The following is a 19114-nucleotide window of genomic DNA, read 5'->3' on the forward strand; positions in this document are numbered from 1 at the left end:
TTTCAAACAGACTTAAAAAATAATTATTGAAAAATCACAGTAAACTGCTTTATTTATAGCAACCCTGTCATGCAGAAGTGTAACCAAAACATTCAGGGCGACCTTTGCAACCCTGGTAGTTCCTCCACTGGTGTCAGTTTTTTATTTTTGATATTTTATTTTTTTACATTTTTTTTTTTTACCATTGTATTTATGTATTTACCATTGTATTTATTTATTTATCCTACAATTTTATTTTTTATTATTTTTTACAATTTTTTAGGAGCCCCCTTGGGGGTTTTAGTGAAGTATCAGGAGCCTAAACAGAACAGGTCTAAACTAGACCTGTTTCACCTTTTACCAGAGAAAGGAGATTAAGAACAAAGCCCTCAATCTCCTTCTCTGCAGCCTCAGCTGTACAGAATGAATGGACTGGAATAGCTCTGTAGAGAGCTTCCTGTTCATTCATACACTGAAGCATAGTAAACAGTTTACTATGCCTCACGTATGAATGAACAGAGTCAGTGATTGGTACGGATCATTGACTACTGATTAAGACATGGAAGGGGTTGGTAAATGACTCACTGACTGGCCCTTTCCCCACTCTCCATCCTGATTGATCCCCCACAGCAGCCGGCAGGAAAGGAGAGGGCAGAACCCTGCAGCACTGTAGGAGGATGAGGAAGGATCGGGGGCAACAGGAGGTGGATAGGAGGGGCGGCGGGGCAGCATGTAGAGGAAACTGCAGGAGGAAAATGGAGGGGATTGGTTCCTTTATATGTTGCCTCTGCCTCCCCTCCTATCCAGGTGTACAGGGGGCCACATGGACCCTTTAGAGCATGGTGTAATGTCGCAATTGTGACCTCTGTACAAGCGACCTTGCTGTCATGAAATTAAAATCCCACAAGAGGTCCCTGCAAATGTAGTTCATAGCCACCTTTCCTGCTGCCACAAATTCTCTTTTGTTTTTTTTCTTTTAACAGAATGGGCAAATTCTCTTTAACATAGCGGCATTTAGCTTCCCAGCAGACTTCTGATGATAATTCAGTAGAGAAATGTTCAACAGGCCATGCATCAAGAGAAAGGAGTATACTCACTTTTCTTGCAGAGACATCTTTTTGTAGAATTTAATTTGTGCTTTTGGCCCCTTTCACATGAGCGGGCTGATCGGTTCCACGTGTCCGTTTTTCAGGTGGACCCAATTGGACCAACGATTGTTCTCTATGGGGAGGGGAATGTAAACAGAAATGTGTCCGTTTACACCAGCCTTCATCTGATCCAATCCAGTCCGCCAAAAACAGATGGGGATCCCCACCCATCTAGCAGATGGGATGACAGTTGGTTGGAAACAGACAGGCGGTCCTTTCCATCCTCCCCATAGAGAACAATGGACTGTGTCTGTCATCCGCCTGCCCAGCGGGGATCAACGGACACCAGAGTCCACCCCGTGTGAAAGGGGCCTTTAGGTCTCATTCACACCATCTGCAGAATTGTAAGAGAACAGAAATACCTGTAGGTGCTAGCCCTTCATAATCAATAAATGTGACCTGTATATAAATGAATACAATATTGCCCACAGTGTAATAAATCAAACACACAAATATTCAAATGCAATAATAAATCATAAAGTTTATCAAAATAAACAGGTGAAGTCCCAAACCACCGTGTTAATATGGAAATATTAAGGTGATAACTTCTCCTTTACATATAAAAGTGCTTCCCTATGTGTTCAGGTGAATTGGGCACTCACCAGATGGTTTTGGGCAACAAAGTAGCTAACAAGCATGTCAAATCCTGAACATGGAATGCCATATCCTTTTTGTGGGAGTCCTCATATAGACAGCTCCTGTTATAAATACTCATTTACCCAACATGAGTATGAATAAATACCAAAGAAAACATCCATAATGTAGTAGGTTCTATTCAATAGAGGGTAATTGAAATTATTAATAAATTGTAGGGGCACCAACACAAACAGCTCACTAGGGGGAATCCTCTCCCTCTCACCGTCGCTTGTATCCACAAAGCTGGCATGCGCTCCAGGATATGGTGGTTTGGGACTTTACCTGTTTATTTTGATAGACTTTATGAGGGGATTGGGGATTTTTTTCTGTGCAGAAATCTGCAACGTGTATGTAGTTTTTTCTGCACATGACATTCTCATTGCGGTGTGAATAGAACACATAGAGAACAACTTCTTTTTGCGCCCTTGCAGAGAAATTATGTTACATATTTTTGTGCAGAAAAAAAACTCACGTGAAAGCAGCGGTATGGTGTGAACAGGACACAATTGTTTTCTTTATGTTCTTGCAGAGACCTACGTAATAAATACACACGCATGCAAGTAAAATCTGTACATTTTTCCATCCGTTTTTATGCACATGTAGTGTGAACAAGGCCTTAAAGTTTTTTTGTTATGCTGGTGAAGTTCATCATCTATAGAGAACTATTTTTTTTCATGCCTTTGCAGAGAATATGTCACATATTTTTGAGCAGAAAAAAAACACATGATAGCAGTGTTAAGTTGTGAACAGGGTGCATTGAAAAAAAATTTTTCTTTTCTTCGTGCCCAAATTTAACTTGCATAGGCTTGTTATCACCATGTGCAGAGACGTGCGTACTTTTTATGTAGGTCTCTGCAAGAAGACAATAAAAATTTAATATGTGCCCTGTTCTCACCATAACACTGCTGTCATGAGTTTTTGTTGTTTTTTTGGGGGGAGGGTTTATGCAGAAATATGTAATATAAATTCTCTGTAGGGGCACACAAAAAAAAAACAAATGTTCTCTATCTGTGCTTTCCACAGCAAACTGTTGATGTCGTGTGAGTTTTATTTTTTGCACAGAAAATGGCATATATGTTGCAGATTTTTACGCAGAAACAACCAGTTTCTTTGTGCCCATGCAGAAATGGGTGCAAAAAAACCTCACGTCTCTGCATATGGTGTGAAGGAGGCCTTGAACGTAACTTGAGCCAGAGTGAATCCTAATGTCTGAAGATTTAAAAACATTGGCAGAGAGGAAAAAACAGGAAGGGAGAAGGACATAATCCTAACAAATACGTTTGTCACTGGATCAGGTGTCCCCATTGTGTGTTTTCTCTTCTACTACTATTTTGGGGAGAAATTTAAAATTTTAGATATACTCTCATATTCTTTACTGGTGACATCAGTAATTATAACAGAACGTAGGAGTATGTCTGGACACAGACAGTATTGTAAACATTCCTATTTCGTCCAAAAAAAAAAAAAAAAAGCTTTGGCTCACTTTGAAGCCCAAATCCAGGATATTAGCACCCCACCCCACTAATAAACCTTTGTCTTCAAAGAAGAAAATCTATCCAAATGCCAATTTTACTTACCTGAAGCCTCGGTCACTTGACAATCCTTCTCTCTCCTTCTATTTACTTCCTTCTTCAGGTGTCCACATTACTTCCTGCTGGATGTGGACACCTCCGTTTGGTGGAGGTGACATTTCCAGCAGCCATGTCCTCCCTCATAGGCTCAAAAGGCAGGAGAACTCATGGGGGCATATAGAGGACCAGTACCAAGAAGATAACAAGCAGGTAAAAATGCCTGGTTCCCAGGGACCAGGCAAAAATGACTGGTACCCAGGGACCAGGCATTAGCTTGGATCTTAGAGGAAACTGAGACTTTTCCATTACACTGCATGATGGCTTAGGAAGAGGAGTTAGCAATCAAGACTGAGGAGTAAGGTAACTGATGCAAAATTTCATTTTTGCCTGGATTTGGGCTTTAAGCACCTGATTTTGCAGTAGCCAAGGACTGTTAAGAGAAAATGAACACCTTAGGAACACTGGTACATTTTGACTTATTTAGTCTGTTACACTCTGGGCACAGCACAAATCTCATAGGGATGTGGACTAAGCGTAAATGCATAGATGGGATCATCTCTTGGACGAGGCTTTTTACTTGGTATCTCAAAAGTAAATTGCTGCATCAGAGTTGTGAAGAACAAGAAAAGCTCCATTCTGGCTAGCTTTTCCCCTAGACAAACACGTCGACCTGCAAGAGAAGACAGGCAGACAGTAGATCATTGTTTCAGACAGTGCTTTAATACACCACAACTACAGTATATGCAGGCAAATGAAGCAAGTTTATACTGTTTTCTTTCTTTGCCTATGATTTGGCAGTTGTTAGTAAGCACACTAGCAGCTTAGAGTTCATTTTGTTTATGGAAACATTTGTTTCATTTCAAATTTGTTCTATAAGTTATTCATTTTGTTTAATCATATTCATTATGTTAGAAGGATTCGTTATCGGAGTCCGTTTTGTATGTTCGTTATTTTCAAATTGATTTGAAATTCCAAAATATATTTGTTATTTTTAAATCAATTTGAATTTAGAAATTTCAATTTCAGAAGGCGGCTATATTCATTCTATTTTATTCAATTTTAATCTATTCTATTCTAATCTATGTTTTCTATTCTATTCTTTTTTTATTCTATTCTTTTACAAATTTTTTATTTTCTATTCTATTCTTTCATTTTCTGTTCTGTTCTTTTCTATTCTGTTTTATTCTATTCTATTCCTTTATTTTCTTTTCTATTCTGTTCCTTTATTTTCTACTCTATTCTGTTTTATTCTATTATTTTATTTCCTATTCTGTTCTATTTTTTTCTATTGTATAAAGCAACCTAAGTAGGCATTATCATCTTATTTCACTTTTATACCTTACTGTCTTTATTGCAATATGTTTCCATTTCGAATTCAACTTCATTTTCAAATTTGAATTCAAATTAATTTTAAAATTCAAAATCATTTTAAAATTCAAATCCATTTTCAAAATCGAATTTAAAAAATTTTTTTGTTCTAATTTATTTCAGATTCATTGAAATTCGTTGCTATTGTGATTCATAAATTTGGATACATCTGAATCTCCAAATAACAATTTTTTTTTCAGAATTTCAATTAGTTACGAAACTAATCACAGATGTCTATTTACAGGCACGTGTAGGAGGTTTTGAGGGAAGGCAATCCAGGACCCCATACTTCTAAATTCAGCTGAAAATCAGTTTGTAGGCAGGGTAAGGTGGGGTCCACTAGGCGGCCCACTTAAAAATGTTACCTTTTTAAATCATTCCAAGAAAGAGTGACCTCACTTCCTGCCTGGGAGGATCTCTTATACAGTTTGGAAGGAGTAAGAATAGGAAAACGTTACTGACCTTGGTAAGGAGAGCTATCAGAGGAGGCAGCATCTAGTTGCAGAGACTTTATCCTTTCTTTCCCCCTGGAGATGGGTACAAGGGATACCTCACCAGCTAGATAAGTCTAATGACTGTTTTTGGGAGAGAATCATTTTGTTGGGATTGTGTTTGGCCCAAAGGCCTAACTGACTGTTATATACTGCAAATCTTCAGTAAAGAAGACATTTATCTGCATGTGACCTCTTTGTGGGTTATTCATATAATGCAGTAGATGGAATGAGTACTGTTACAGTGATGTCACCTGGCTGTTGAACCCTGAGAGAAGTGGGCCAGTGTCCTGATACCCCTGGGAGTGAGGGGGTACAGCCATGCAACCAGGAGGGTGGACAGAGGATCTGGTCTCCAGCCGCATCAAGGGAGAGAGAGTGGAGAATACAGAGCAAGGGCTGGTATGCCCCAGAAGGTCAGTCTTTTATGTTAGAGGTGATCCGGCTGTCGCTGTGGCCATAGGCAGGCCATCACCCGCTAACAAGTTTGTAGGGATCATGTAAGAAGATCTCAACTAAAGGCTTGCTGGTGCTGCTTTCTTTCTACAGCTTATCTCCTACTGTTTTCCTCCATTATTTATTTATTTATTGTGATTCATAATTCCACTAGATGAGTTACCTTCAAATATGCAGAGGAAATATCTTAAGTCTCATAAAATGACTTCCAAGTATATAATAATATAATACCTAAAATTAAAGTATAACTAAAGGCAAACATTTTTTTTCTAGTTTTGGACAGAGTGGAGAAGGAGTAGAGTGTTTTTATTGCTGTCTATGCGGAGATTCGCCCTCTATTCGTCCTGTTTACTGTTATCATTAAAAGTAAAAGAAAATCCAAAATTTTGGGTGGTACCCAGAAAAGTAATAGAGGTGAAATCTTCCAATGGGAACACTAGTTCTTGTGACCTGGGGGTCCCCAAGGAATTCCCTTAATTTGCAGGGATTTCTTCTCACTTCTTGTTTAACTATAGGACAGGAAGTGAAAGAAATCTCCACAGTGGGACTCAGATGGTGAAAAAAATCTGCGGGGTTTTAGTCATCCCTTACTCTATCCAAAATGAAAAAAAAAGTTTTCCTATAGTTCCGCTTTAATACATACTGAATATACTGTACATAATCCAATGAATAGTCCTGTAAAATTAGGCATTTTTGAGTTGATAATGCCTTGAATTCTAGAATGTATGGTATTGCCATCTTTATGCAATATAAATGTAAGCCAATAACACTCAAGGAAATGAGTGAACGTTTGTGACTGAGCTACTGGACAAACATAGAAGAACAGTTTGGCTCCTGCACAGATGCTGCCTGAGTCAAACAAAGAAAAACGTTTAACAGCACAAAAAGATATTTACCTGCTGAAAATGGCATGAAAGCTTCTCGCTTTATAAACTTGCCATTCTCATCGAGGAAATGTTTGGGGTAAAATTGATATGGTCTCTCCCAGACTTGCTCATCCTTCAGAACAGAGGACAAGTTGAGGAAGATAGTGGTTCCCTTTAAAATTAAAACATAAATTCAATAAATATTTATTAATGCTATTATTTAGCATACTGTACCTGTATAAATGTTCATACATATTTATTATCACTAAGAAGGTGGGTTTAGGGTTTGATATTGGTGGTTGGATTACAAACCAAATTAGATAGGGGTTCTTCTTCCTTAATCCTACCCTAATAGCCAGCAGCAGGGTGGCAGCCTTAATCACATTACAATAAACACTAACAATTTAACAAACGGAAGGCTTGAACTAAATATCACATATAACAGCAGAAGCAGAACCAATAGCATATAACACCTGTTATACATAACGTATAATTGAAGGGCACTACTTTTTTTTTTTTCGATCTACTGGAAAGGAATTAAAATACCAATCAGGTGTTTATTGCTGTGTCCCCATTAGTGGGATTAATCCTGTTTGTCCTGGTGACCACTATCACCAGAAGTGAAAGAAAATCCCACATTTTGAGCGGTCACCAGAACAGGAATAAAGGGAAAAACTTCCAATGGGAATGGTAGTGTTGGTGACTACCAGAGATTTCCCTCACCTTTTGAGGGATTTCCTTTTACTTCCTGTTGTGTCTTCAGTACAGGAATTGAAGGGAAATCTTCCAAATGGGACACAGACTGAAACTAAGTTGTCTCAGCCCTGCCCAGTTTTCTTCTGATAAAAGACGTATCCTATTGTCAACTTATTAAGTGTTCTTGCATAGCAAGGAACACTTATTGTTATCTCACATATATATTCTTATTCTTATTCCGTTTCTTATTATAGCCATATTTGCCACGCTAACTCCTCCCACAGTTTTTACACTACAAATACAAGTAATATATCAAAACGTGCGGATTGTTCCCGATCGGATTGCTATTACTTTGTGGAACGTTTCGCCGAATCGTTCAAGAAATATCGCGGTTTTTGCGGCGAAATTTTCCCATAGGAATGCATTGAGCAGCAGAGCACAGCTAGAGTGTGTAAAGGAAAAATCAGAAAAATCAGAACATGATTTGTAAACTGCCATCACTCTTCCATTTTCAAGCCCACCTACACATATCTTATATCAAAACGTTCAGCTAACCCTGCTGTCACTAAACATGTTCACAGCTAAGCCATATTCCTGATAGTTTTCAGAATATGACCATTTGTTTGGACCTCATCCCTCCCATTGACTTTCATTGAAACTCCACTTTAGACACAAGACATTTTAAGGGACGTTTTTAAACTGCGACTGTGCCTTCATTTTTTATCTTTCAGAGACATACTATACATCAAAATTTAGGTCTGTTTCTTGTGATTGTCACAGTATAAACCTTTTCATGGTAGCATTTATACTTTTAAAACTACAAGCGTTTGAAAATGGCAATCGCCAGTGAACTTGGCAAGTTTAAATAGCCTGTTTAGAGCAGAGCTGTCACACACCTGTGACTGACTGAGGTAACAGGTGCAAGCAAAGGTCACTCAGGGGGCAGCTGAGTCACATTAGAGTGAGAAAGCTACAGTGTGAAAGGAAAAATCAGAACATGATTTGTAAACTGCCATAACTATGTCATTTTCAAGCCCACCTACACATATCTTATATCAAAACGTTCAGCTAACCCCGCTGTCACTAAAAATGTTCACGGCTAGGACATACTCCTGATAGTTTTCAGAATATGACCATTTGTTTGCAAATAACCCCTCCCATTGACTTTCATTGAAACTTCACTCACAGCCACCTGAAATGTTAAGGGACGTTTTTAAACTGCGACTGTGCCTTCATTTTTAATATTGCAGAGACATACTATACATCAAAATTTAGGTCTGTTTCTTGTGATTGTCACAGTATAAACCTTTTCACGGTAGCATTTATACTTTTAAAACTACAAGCGTTTGAAGATGGCAATCGCCAGTGAATTTGGCAAGTTTGAGCACTGTGTTTAGAGCAGAGCTTGTCACACACCTGTGACTGACTGAGTCACAGGTGCACCAAAGGTCACTCAGGGGGCAGCTGAGTCACATTAGAGTGAGAAGTGAGAAAGCTGCAGTGTGGAAGGAAAAATCAGAACATGATTTGTAAACTGCTATCACTATGTCATTTTCAGGCCCACCTACACATATCTTATATCAAAACGTTCAGCTAACCCTGCTGTCACTAAAAATGTTCACGAATGCCAGTAGTGTACCGCGCTCCAATATATTCTACCTTATGTGATATAATGAATTCATAAGTGTACCACCGATAATCAAATAATTACATCAATTAATTATACTTAAATATATGATTTGTGTAAATATATAAAATAAATTAATTTATCAATGTGAAAAAACAAAAACTATGAATGAAAAATATAAATAAAAAATAAAAAATATTTGCAGTGGGAATGACAGTTCCTTCTGTATAAATGAGATGGTGTTATTATTCAGTCTGGATAAAAATAAAATAAAATTAAAATTAAAATAAAAAAATAAAATAAAATTAAAATAAAATTAAAAATTAAAATTAAAATAAAAATAAAATGAAAAATAAAATAAAAATTAAATTAAAATTAAAATAAATAAAAAATATTTGCAGTGGGAATGACAGTTCCTTCTGTATAAATGAGATGGTATTGTTATTCAGTCTGGATAAAAATAAAAATAAAATAAAAATTAAATTAAAATAAAAAAAAAATAAAATAAAAATAAAATTAAAATTAACATAAAATTAAAATTAAATTAAAATAAAAATAAAAATAAAATTAAAAATAAAATAAAATAAAAATTAAAATTAAAATAAAAAAAAAATTAAAATAAAAATAAATAATTGATATCCCGGATAAGACACTATGTTTCTTTTCTTTAATATTTAATTAATACTAATTTTAGCACGCAATTGAACTTGGCAAGTTTAAAAAGCCTGTTTAGAACAGGCATGCTGACATTCCTCTCAGAGTGAGTTGTCATAGCAACCCAGCTGTCTCAGCACAGTGAGCCTACTCCGCCCTCTCCAGGTGCAGCAACCAAAGGTCACTCAAGAGGCAGATGACTCACGAGGCTGGACTGTGAGCTTCAAAATACAAGCTGAAATGCATTTCTCACTATCAGGCTTGCAATGTGCACTGCTTACATTTCATCAATCATTTGGTAAAGGTTGCGGCAAGAACACTTTACACAATTTCCCCAGAAATTGTAGATTGTCTAGTTATTAAGTGTTCTTGCATGGCAAGACCACTTACTGTTATTTCACATATATATTCTTATTATTATAGCCAAATTTACCACCCTAACTCCTCCCATAGTTTTTACACTACATAGACAGTAATATACCGAAACATGCGGATTGTTCCCGATTGGTGTGCTATTACTTTGTGGAACGTTTCGCCGAATGGTTCACGAAATATCGGCGTTTTTGTGGTGAAATTGGTCCCATAGGAATGAATGGCGGAATGTTCAAAACTAGAGTGGGAGCTGACAAAAGCTAGAGTGTGAGCTGAAAAATCAGGACATGATTTCTAAACTGCCATCACTCCCTCATTTTCAAGCCCACCTACACAAATCTTATATCAAAACGTTCAGCTATCCCTGCTGCCACTAAAACTTCCCATGGCTAAGCCATAGTCCTGATAGTTTTCACAATATGACCATTTGTTTGCAACTAATGCCGCCCATTGACCTTTTCACAGTTACTCCAGCCACTCCAACCACACAACAGTTACTCAAGCCGCTCCACCCAGTTACTCCGCCCACTCCAGTTGTAGACTACTAGTGGAGGCAAGAACACTTCACACAATTTCCCCAGAAATTGTAGCTTTTCTAGTTATTATTGTTATTATGACACTTATTAATCCTTTAGTCAAAAATAGCAGCCAGGAGGGCTCAATAGTGTCCTTCAGACAATGCAGGCAGAGAGCAAAAGATACAGGGCAGTGCTGAACTGCTGACAAGATGTACAGGTATTGTTTTTTTTGTACTGCTCAAACAGATATAATACATTGTTTTCAGCAGTGTATGTAACAGATAAAAAGGGAGCAAATAAGAGAGGTTAGGGTTAACAAAGGCTTTTATGAACTGTCATATAACAGTGGTCTAGCTCCACTATGGAATCCAAGGTCTGCTAATGAAGAACTGAACAGTTGTATATTCCTACTGTATTGAAAATATGAGATCTCATTAGGGATAAGGGAAGTTGGCTGGGTTCAAATCGCCGAGGGTTTGGCGAATCCAGTATGAAATTTGACAAACTCAAACTTAGCCGCAAATCCTATTAAAGTTGATGGAAAGCATACTCTAGGGCATGAAGGGAAATGTATGTCTTTTAGGTCTGCCATTTTGTTTTCCCCCACTCCATTTTATATTTTGTACTAACATGTTGATTAATTGTTTTGTATTATACCCAGAATGAGTTAATGAAAATATGCTGTGTTAGTTATGTGTTACAGAACTGTACTCACAATATTCTTCTATTTCTTATCGTAGTTTAGCCTTGGTAGAGGCGGAGATAGTATCCAATTATTTCTTTGTACTAACAGCACCTGTTTCTGTTATGATATAATTAAAAGTCAAATATTTCTGTCCCATGGGAAAACAACTGTTGGATACTTGTAACTGATTTCAAGGCCTGAGAAAATCATGTACACAGCCTTGACAAGTATCTAGCGAGATTCTATTGTATGTAGTAGATAAGTGTTTTAAAACAATGTAGAAACTTTCCTTATTCCTGGGAAAATGAAACTTCTCATTATTTTTCAGAATTGACGTCAATGCTTGTATTATTTGTATTCAGCCAATCAATTACTGACAACTCAGCTTTTTGATACTCTGTGCCCCCCACCTTTCTTTTTTCTGTTATATTAATTTTCTTCCCGCTAATAAACTTGAGAGATTGATTTCACCTATCACTGTGTGTACATGTCTGTTGTTTCTGAGATGAAGTCAATCCTGCCGACGCGTCCGTACCTTCAACAGACTGATAAAGACAGATAGCCAGGGGCTATCGACAACCTTTTGGGGCATGGTTTCTCAACCAGGGTTCCTTCAGAAGTTGCTAGAATTCCTTGAGCAATTAGCAATTTCTTAATTAAAAATCAACCACCTCCTTACTAATATAATTACCCTATAACACAATCAACACCTTCCCCTGAAAGTGTACCAAACTATATACGTGACAGCGTTATTTAACAAATGCTCCAAAAACCAATTACAATCACATTAATACCCAATTTTTCCATAGAATAAATCCACTACCAATATATAGTCCACTATAAATCTTATGCAAATACGCTAAAATGTCCCATCAATTCTTCCAACGATATTCCAAAAAACAGTCCACCTCAAAAAAAAAAAACTCATATAGTGCATTATCCTTTTTAAAATTATATATATAAAAACTTTATCTGTACTTCCTACAGTGAAAATGGGTGAAAAATAGTGAAAAAAGCGTGAACCACACGTGATCAGTGAAAAACCACTTCAGTGTACATAACACTATTTCAGTGCCACATCACAAAAACTCCAATACTAAAAGTGTGTACACTTCTAAATGCAGTAAGGGTACCCTTACCAACTTTCCCAATATAATAGGCTTTATAGTAATCCAGGAACTCCACAGGCTGATCCACTCAGGAACCTCTGCTGTGTCCCGCAGCCTCAGACACTCTGCTCACAGTGTCACCAAAAAAACATACAGGACATAGTGTGATACCGCCAATAAAATTAATAACATACACTTTATTTGAAACTGCTCACATTACCAAGGCTTTTAAAACGCATTAGAGGGAGTACAGAAGGTGTAGGAATCTCACGGTCATCCAGGGAGACACGTCCCGTCACTCCTGCTCGATCTCTCCCCCCTTGCCAATAATGGTGGGACTCACCTGCCTTGTGGGCTGCAGTACCAGAGCTGGCCAGCGGGAGCTCTCAGCAATCAGAGACACAACCCTGCAGTCAGCCAAAACACCTGAGGCTGATTGCAGGTGTATTTAAGGGATGGCCAGACCTGCAGTCTGTGCCTTGGTGTGTGTTTTTCCATGGGCCCCTGTATCTTGTTACCTGCATTCCTGTTCCTGTTCCTGTTCCTGCCTGACTGATTTGTTGCCGACCCTGCCTGATCCGGACCTCTGCTGACTTCTCCTGTTTGATCCCTGGCTTGTGACCCCGACCATTCTCTGCCTGACCCCCTGTTCCTACCTGCCCGATTGTTATTGACCCGGCCTGCCTGACTACGCTTGCATTGTATGTATTGTTATCTGTGGGTGGTTTGGTTTGGTTCGTTTGCACTGTGTTATGTTTTAGTATTGCACTGCGTTTATGTATTGTTAGTATTAATAAATTATATTGTTTATAACATATCTGAAGCCTGCGTTTCCCTGCGTCAGTTCACATACCTCTGGTCATACCCGGAGCCCTGACGTTACACCAAGGCCAATCCTGACCAGAAGTGGCTGCACAGGGAAGCCATCTTGGCTTGTTGCTGGGAAGGATGGATCTTAATGAGGTTGTGTACTTGTCGCTGCTGGTTTTTGATGACAGAGAATATGCTTATCAGACTCTGAGGGAGTATACCCGGGATCAACTGCTAGAATGTATACGGATCGCTCATGTTCTAGTAGATCAGGGCACAGAGTTCTCTGAGGTGCAACCTTTGATTCAGGTTTGTGTAGAGTTGGCTTCATCTGGTACCCCTGAAAGCAGGAATGACTTTTTGCCACCATTTAGTGCAGACCAGGTAGAGTCCCTGGTATGGTTATTAGAGGATGATGTGGATTGCTTCTTGGAGCATTATGCTGCATGTTCACCACAGGTATTAAGGGATTGTATAAACGCAGTGCAGTCTTTGGTCAGACAGGCTTTGTGTAAGCTCAGCTTTGTTCAACCCATACTGCAGACATGGTCAGACTTGTTGCACCCAGCCTCAGTCAGCTTGCAACGTCATTCCTCTGCTCAAGGCACTCTTCCTGCATCCCCGACAGCACCCCCAGTGACGGCCCAGTATACTCTGCTAACTACCACATACCAGTCCCCTGCTTCCACTCGCTGCACCTATCCTTTCTTTGGCCCTATGGAGAGGTCCTCTGTGGCGGCTGCTCCCTCCTCTGTTCCATCTTCCAGCTCTTCTCTGTCCTCAGCTGCTCCATTCGTTTGCAGACCTATGGTTACTTGCAGTGCTCCAATAGTTAAAACCAGAAAAAAGTGAAAATTCTTTCCAACCAGTACCATCCTGCCAGTATCCAAACCGGTGAGCCTGCCGTCTGAGAACCTGCCTTCCGTGGTTCAGCCTGGTGCCTCGGCACCCGCACTTCAGCCTGATGAACTGTTCCAGCCTGATGATCCTATCATGCCAGATGACCCGGTGCCCGCTGTCGATCCAGACAATCCGGTACCTGATGACGCGGTGCCCGCTCTCGAGCCAGACGATCCGGTACCTGATGACCCAGTGCCCGCTGTCATACCTGGTGACCCGATGCCCGCTGTCGAGCCAGACAATCCAATGCCTGATGACCCAGTGCCTGCTGTCATGCTTGGTGACCCGATGCCCGCTGTCGAGCCAGACGATCCAGCGCCAGATGACCCGGTGCCCGCTGTCGATCCAGACGATCCAGTACCTGATGACCCAGTGCCTGCTGTCATGCCTGGTGACCCGATGCCCGCTGTCGAGCCAGACGATCCAAGGCCAGATGACCCGGTGCCCGCTGTCGATCCAGTACCTGATGACCCGGTGCCCGCTGTCATGCCTGGTGACCTGATGCCCGCTGTCGAGCCAGACGATCCAATGCCTGATGACCCAGTGCCCGCTGTCATGCCTGGTGACCCGATGCCCGCTGTCGAGCCAGACAATCCAATGCCTGATGACCCAGTGCCTGCTGTCATGCTTGGTGACCCGATGCCCGCTGTCGAGCCAGACGATCCAGCGCCAGATGACCCGGTGCCCGCTGTCGATCCAGACGATCCAGTACCTGATGACCCAGTGCCTGCTGTCATGCCTGGTGACCCGATGCCCGCTGTCGAGCCAGACGATCCAAGGCCAGATGACCCGGTGCCCGCTGTCGATCCAGTACCTGATGACCCGGTGCCCGCTGTCATGCCTGGTGACCTGATGCCCGCTGTCGAGCCAGACGATCCAATGCCTGATGACCCAGTGCCCGCTGTCATGCCTGGTGACCCGATGCCCGCTGTCGAGCCAGACAATCCAATGCCTGATGACCCAGTGCCTGCTGTCATGCTTGGTGACCCGATGCCCGCTGTCGAGCCAGACGATCCAGCGCCAGATGACCCGGTGCCCGCTGTCGATCCAGACGATCCAGTACCTGATGACCCAGTGCCTGCTGTCATGCCTGGTGACCCGATGCCCGCTGTCGAGCCAGACGATCCAAGGCCAGATGACCCGGTGCCCGCTGTCGATCCAGTACCTGATGACCCGGTGCCCGCTGTCATGCCTGGTGACCTGATGCCCGCTGTCGAGCCAGACGATCCAATGCCTGATGACCCAGTGCCCGCTGTCATGCCTGGTGAACCGATGCCCGCTGTCGAGCCAGATGATCCAGCACCAGATGACCCGGTGCCTGCTGTCGAGCCAGACGATCCGGTACCTGATGACCCGGTTCCCGCTGTCGTGCCAATTGACTCAGAGCCCACTGTCGTGCCTGGTGACTCGTGCCCACTGCCTTGCCAGATGACGCGGTGCCGCTGGCGAGCCAACTGACCTGATGCCTGGTGACCCAGTGCCCGCTGTCATACCTGGTGACCCGATGCCCGCTGTCGAGCCAGACAATCCAATGCCTGATGACCCAGTGCCCGCTGTCATGCCTGGTGACCCGATGCCCGCTGTCGAGCCAGACGATCCAACGCCAGATGACCCAGTGCCCGCTGTCGATCCAGACGATCCGGTACCTGATGACCCGGTGCCCGCTGTCATACCTGGTGACCCGATGCCCGCTGTCGAGCCAGACAATCCAATGCCTGATGACCCAGTGCCCGCTGTCATGCCTGGTGACCCGATGCCCGCTGTCGAGCCAGACGATCCAATGCCTGATGACCCAGTGCCCGCGGTCATGCCTGGTGACCCGATGCCCGCTGTCGAGCCAGACGATCCAGCGCCAGATGACCCGGTGCCTGCTGTTGAGCCAGACGATCCGGTACCTGATGACCCGGTGCCCGCTGCCTTGCCAGATGACGCGGTGCCCGCTGTCGAGCCAAATGACCTGATGCCTGGTGACCCGATGCCCGCTGTCGAGCCAGACGATCCAATGTCTGACCCAGTGCCCGCGGTCATGCCAGTTGACTCGGAACCCACTGTCGTACCTGGTGACTCGGTGCCCACTGCCTTGCCAGATGACGCGGTGCCCGCTGGCGAGCCAAATGACCTGATGCCTGGTGACCTCATGCCCGCCGCTCCGCCTGGGGGCCCGGCGCCCGCCGCTCCGCCTGGGGGCCCGGCGCCCACCGCTCCGCCTGGGGGCCCGGCACCCGCCGCTCCGCCTGGGGGCCCGCTGCTCCACCTGAGGGCCTGCCGCCCCGCCTGGGGGCCCGGCGCCCGCCGCCCCGCCTGGGGGCCCGGCGCCCGCCGCCCCGCCTGGGGGCCCTGTGCCTGCCACTCCTCCTGGGGGCCCTGTGCCTCTCCCCGGAGTCCAGCCCAATGTGCCGCTGCCCGGAGTCCAGCCCGATGTGCCGCTGACCGGAGTCCAGCCCGATGTGCCGCTGCCCGGAGTCCAGCCCGATGTGCCGCTGCCCGGAGTCCAGCCCGATGTGCCGCTGCCCGGAGTCCAGCCCGATGTGCCAGTCTTTGATATCCCGCCAGTTACCAGACCCGGGCGGTGGAACATTTTGCCCAGCTAGGACTGTTTGGAGCGTCCTGAGGCCGCTCCTTGAGGGGGGGTACTGTCAGTAATGGACTTGCCAATAATGGTGGGACTCACCTGCCTTGTGGGCTGCAGTACCAGAGCTGGCCAGCGGGTGCTCTCAGCAATCAGAGACACAACCCTGCAGTCAGCCAAAACACCTGAGGCTGATTGCAGGTGTATTTAAGGGATGGCCAGACCTGCAGTCTGTGCCTTGGTGTGTGTTTTTCCATGGGCCCCTGTATCTTGTTACCTGCATTCCTGTTCCTGTTCCTGCCTGACTGATTTGTTGCCGACCCTGCCTGATCCGGACCTCTGCTGACTTCTCCTGTTTGATCCCTGGCTTGTGACCCCGACCATTCTCTGCCTGACCCCCTGTTCCTACCTGCCCGATTGTTATTGACTCGGCCTGCCTGACTACGCTTGCATTGTATGTATTGTTATCTGTGGGTGGTTTGGTTTGGTTCGTTTGCACTGTGTTATGTTTTAGTATTGCACTGCGTTTATGTATTGTTAGTATTAATAAATTACATTGTTTATAACATATCTGAAGCCTGCGTTTCCCTGCGTCAGTTCACATACCTCAAACAGATCGCATGCGGTTTTTAGGTGTCCGGACACATCTACCCTAAATGTCGCATGCAATCCTGAAACTGTCAATTCACTATACCGTTTTGCCTTATTTAGCGCAAAACGCTTGGTAAATACCTCATGAAAAAGCATTAGTCAATTTACAGAAATAAAATTATTTAAATACAAGTAGTGGTCCAGGCATGCAGTATTTAAGAAATGTAAAAATACATTCTCTGTTCTCTCAACAGTAATGCATAGAAATCTAAATATGGAAATCATTGGGGTTGATTACTTAACCACTTTCTGACTGTTCTATAGCCGAAAGATGGCTACAGCATGGTTGTCCAGTTCTGGGAGGGCATCATATGATGTTCTCCCAGAACACACCCCCAGCAGCGTGCACCCGGCGCTCTTTGTGATCATCTGTGCCCAATCACAGCTAATCACCATATAAACACACTTGCTGGTTATCGGCAGTACTTTCCTCAAGCTGTCAGTGTGAGGAAAATACTGCCAATAACTGCCAACTGTGAAAGGAGACATCTACACTGATAACCAGGGTACCTGATTGTGCAGCCCTAAAAGTGCCCATCAGTGCTGCCAATCTGTGCCACCAGTCAGTGCCCTTCAGTGCTGCCTATTAGTGCACATCATTGCCTCCACATCAATGCTCACCAATGCTGCCTATCAGTGCAGCCTCATCAAAGGACATCAGTGAAGGAGAAAAAATGCCTGTTTTCAAAATTTTATAATAGAAACTTTGCAAAAAATAAAACACCCAGTGATGATTAAATACCACCAAAAGAAAGCTCTATTTGTGTGAAAACAATGATAAAAAAGTTCATATGGGTACAGTGTTGCATGACCGCACAATTTGTTTTGTATTCATATGTATGCATTATGGCAGGGCTTGAAAAAGCGGCTTGCCAAATGCGAGGAGAAATTCTTGTGTGGCGAGCACAGATGATGGAGCGGCTGCACCTGCACTCCAAGCCTCATTGTGAAGCCGAGTTCCGGTTTCCAACTTCCGGTTTCTGGATTAGTCGGCAATGCCATTACACTGGCAGTGCCGCTGAGGGGACAGGTGCAGGAGAGGTCCGCTCTCCTCCACTGAGAGAGACACCCTCTCCCCCGCCGTGGGGGACTCAAGGAGAGTTCCGCTCTCCTCTGTCGCGGAGGACACGAGGAGAGGCTCGCTCTCGACCGCCTTGGGGGACACGAGGCCCGCTCTCGACCGCCTTGGGGGACACGTGGAGAGGTTCGCTCTCGACCGCCTTGGGGGACATGACACGAGACCCGCTCTCGACCGTCTTGGGGGACACGAGGCCCACTCTCGACCGCCTTGGGGGACACGAGGAGAGGCCCGCTCTCGACCGCCTTGGGGAACACGAGGAGAGGCCCGCTCTACACCACCTTGGGGGACACGAGGAGAGGCCCGCTCTACACTGGCGTGGGGGACATGTGATGGAGAGACAAGCCAACGGTGCACATCACTACACCCGCCAGCTTAAGGTAAATTACATTTTTTGTGCAGCGCTCTGGGGGCAAAATGATTTCGAAAAGAGTAAAAAAAAAAAAAAACACCAACAACATTAAAAAAAAAACAACTGCCATTTTAGTGCTGCTCTCTGGGGCCTAAATATTTCAAGTAAAAAAGAAAAGAAAAAAAAAACACAGCATACCTATGCACAATCAGCTACAAATTGAATTTAAAATAAAAATAAAAGTGGTAGGGTAGCTGACTATGCAGAGGAACACATCCTCATATGGTAGTGGTGAAAATTATCAGTGCCCTTCCAGTTTTGACTGTGGTATCTTATATGCACCCTGTTTATTTTCCTAGGGTCACCACTGTAATGTGTGGACAGACCCACCAAGCAAGCAGATGTGCTCCACCTTGCTCCTGCCCAGCCAGCAGACACACCGAGCCACCAGAGGAGCCTTCAATCAGACCAGCCTTTGGGCTGAAGTGGCGTTGGGCTGAACTACTGCCATTGGGCTGAAGTGGCGTTGGGCTGAACAACTGCCGTTGGGCTGAACAACTGCCGTTGGGCTGAACAAC

At 43.6% G+C, this 19114-nt stretch overlaps 1 protein-coding gene across 1 annotated transcript in view; it reads right to left on the bottom strand.

The window, feature by feature from the left end:
- Positions 1-3510: 3510 nt before the first annotated feature.
- Positions 3511-19114, bottom strand: part of LOC149454184 (cytochrome P450 2D15-like) — a 160187-nt gene continuing 144583 nt past the window's right edge. The window contains exons 8-9 of the mRNA XM_089687706.1: positions 6546-6687; positions 3511-4004 (exon numbers count right to left, since the gene is read on the bottom strand). Of these exons, the coding sequence (XP_089543832.1) occupies positions 3823-4004; positions 6546-6687 (324 nt within the window). The 3' untranslated portion in view covers positions 3511-3822. The remainder of the gene's footprint in view (positions 4005-6545; positions 6688-19114) is intronic.

This window comes from Staurois parvus, unplaced genomic scaffold (assembly GCF_062004578.1).
Source record: "Staurois parvus isolate SC_StPar_1 unplaced genomic scaffold, SC_StPar_1.0 ptg000436l, whole genome shotgun sequence".
Taxonomy (NCBI): domain Eukaryota; kingdom Metazoa; phylum Chordata; class Amphibia; order Anura; family Ranidae; genus Staurois; species Staurois parvus.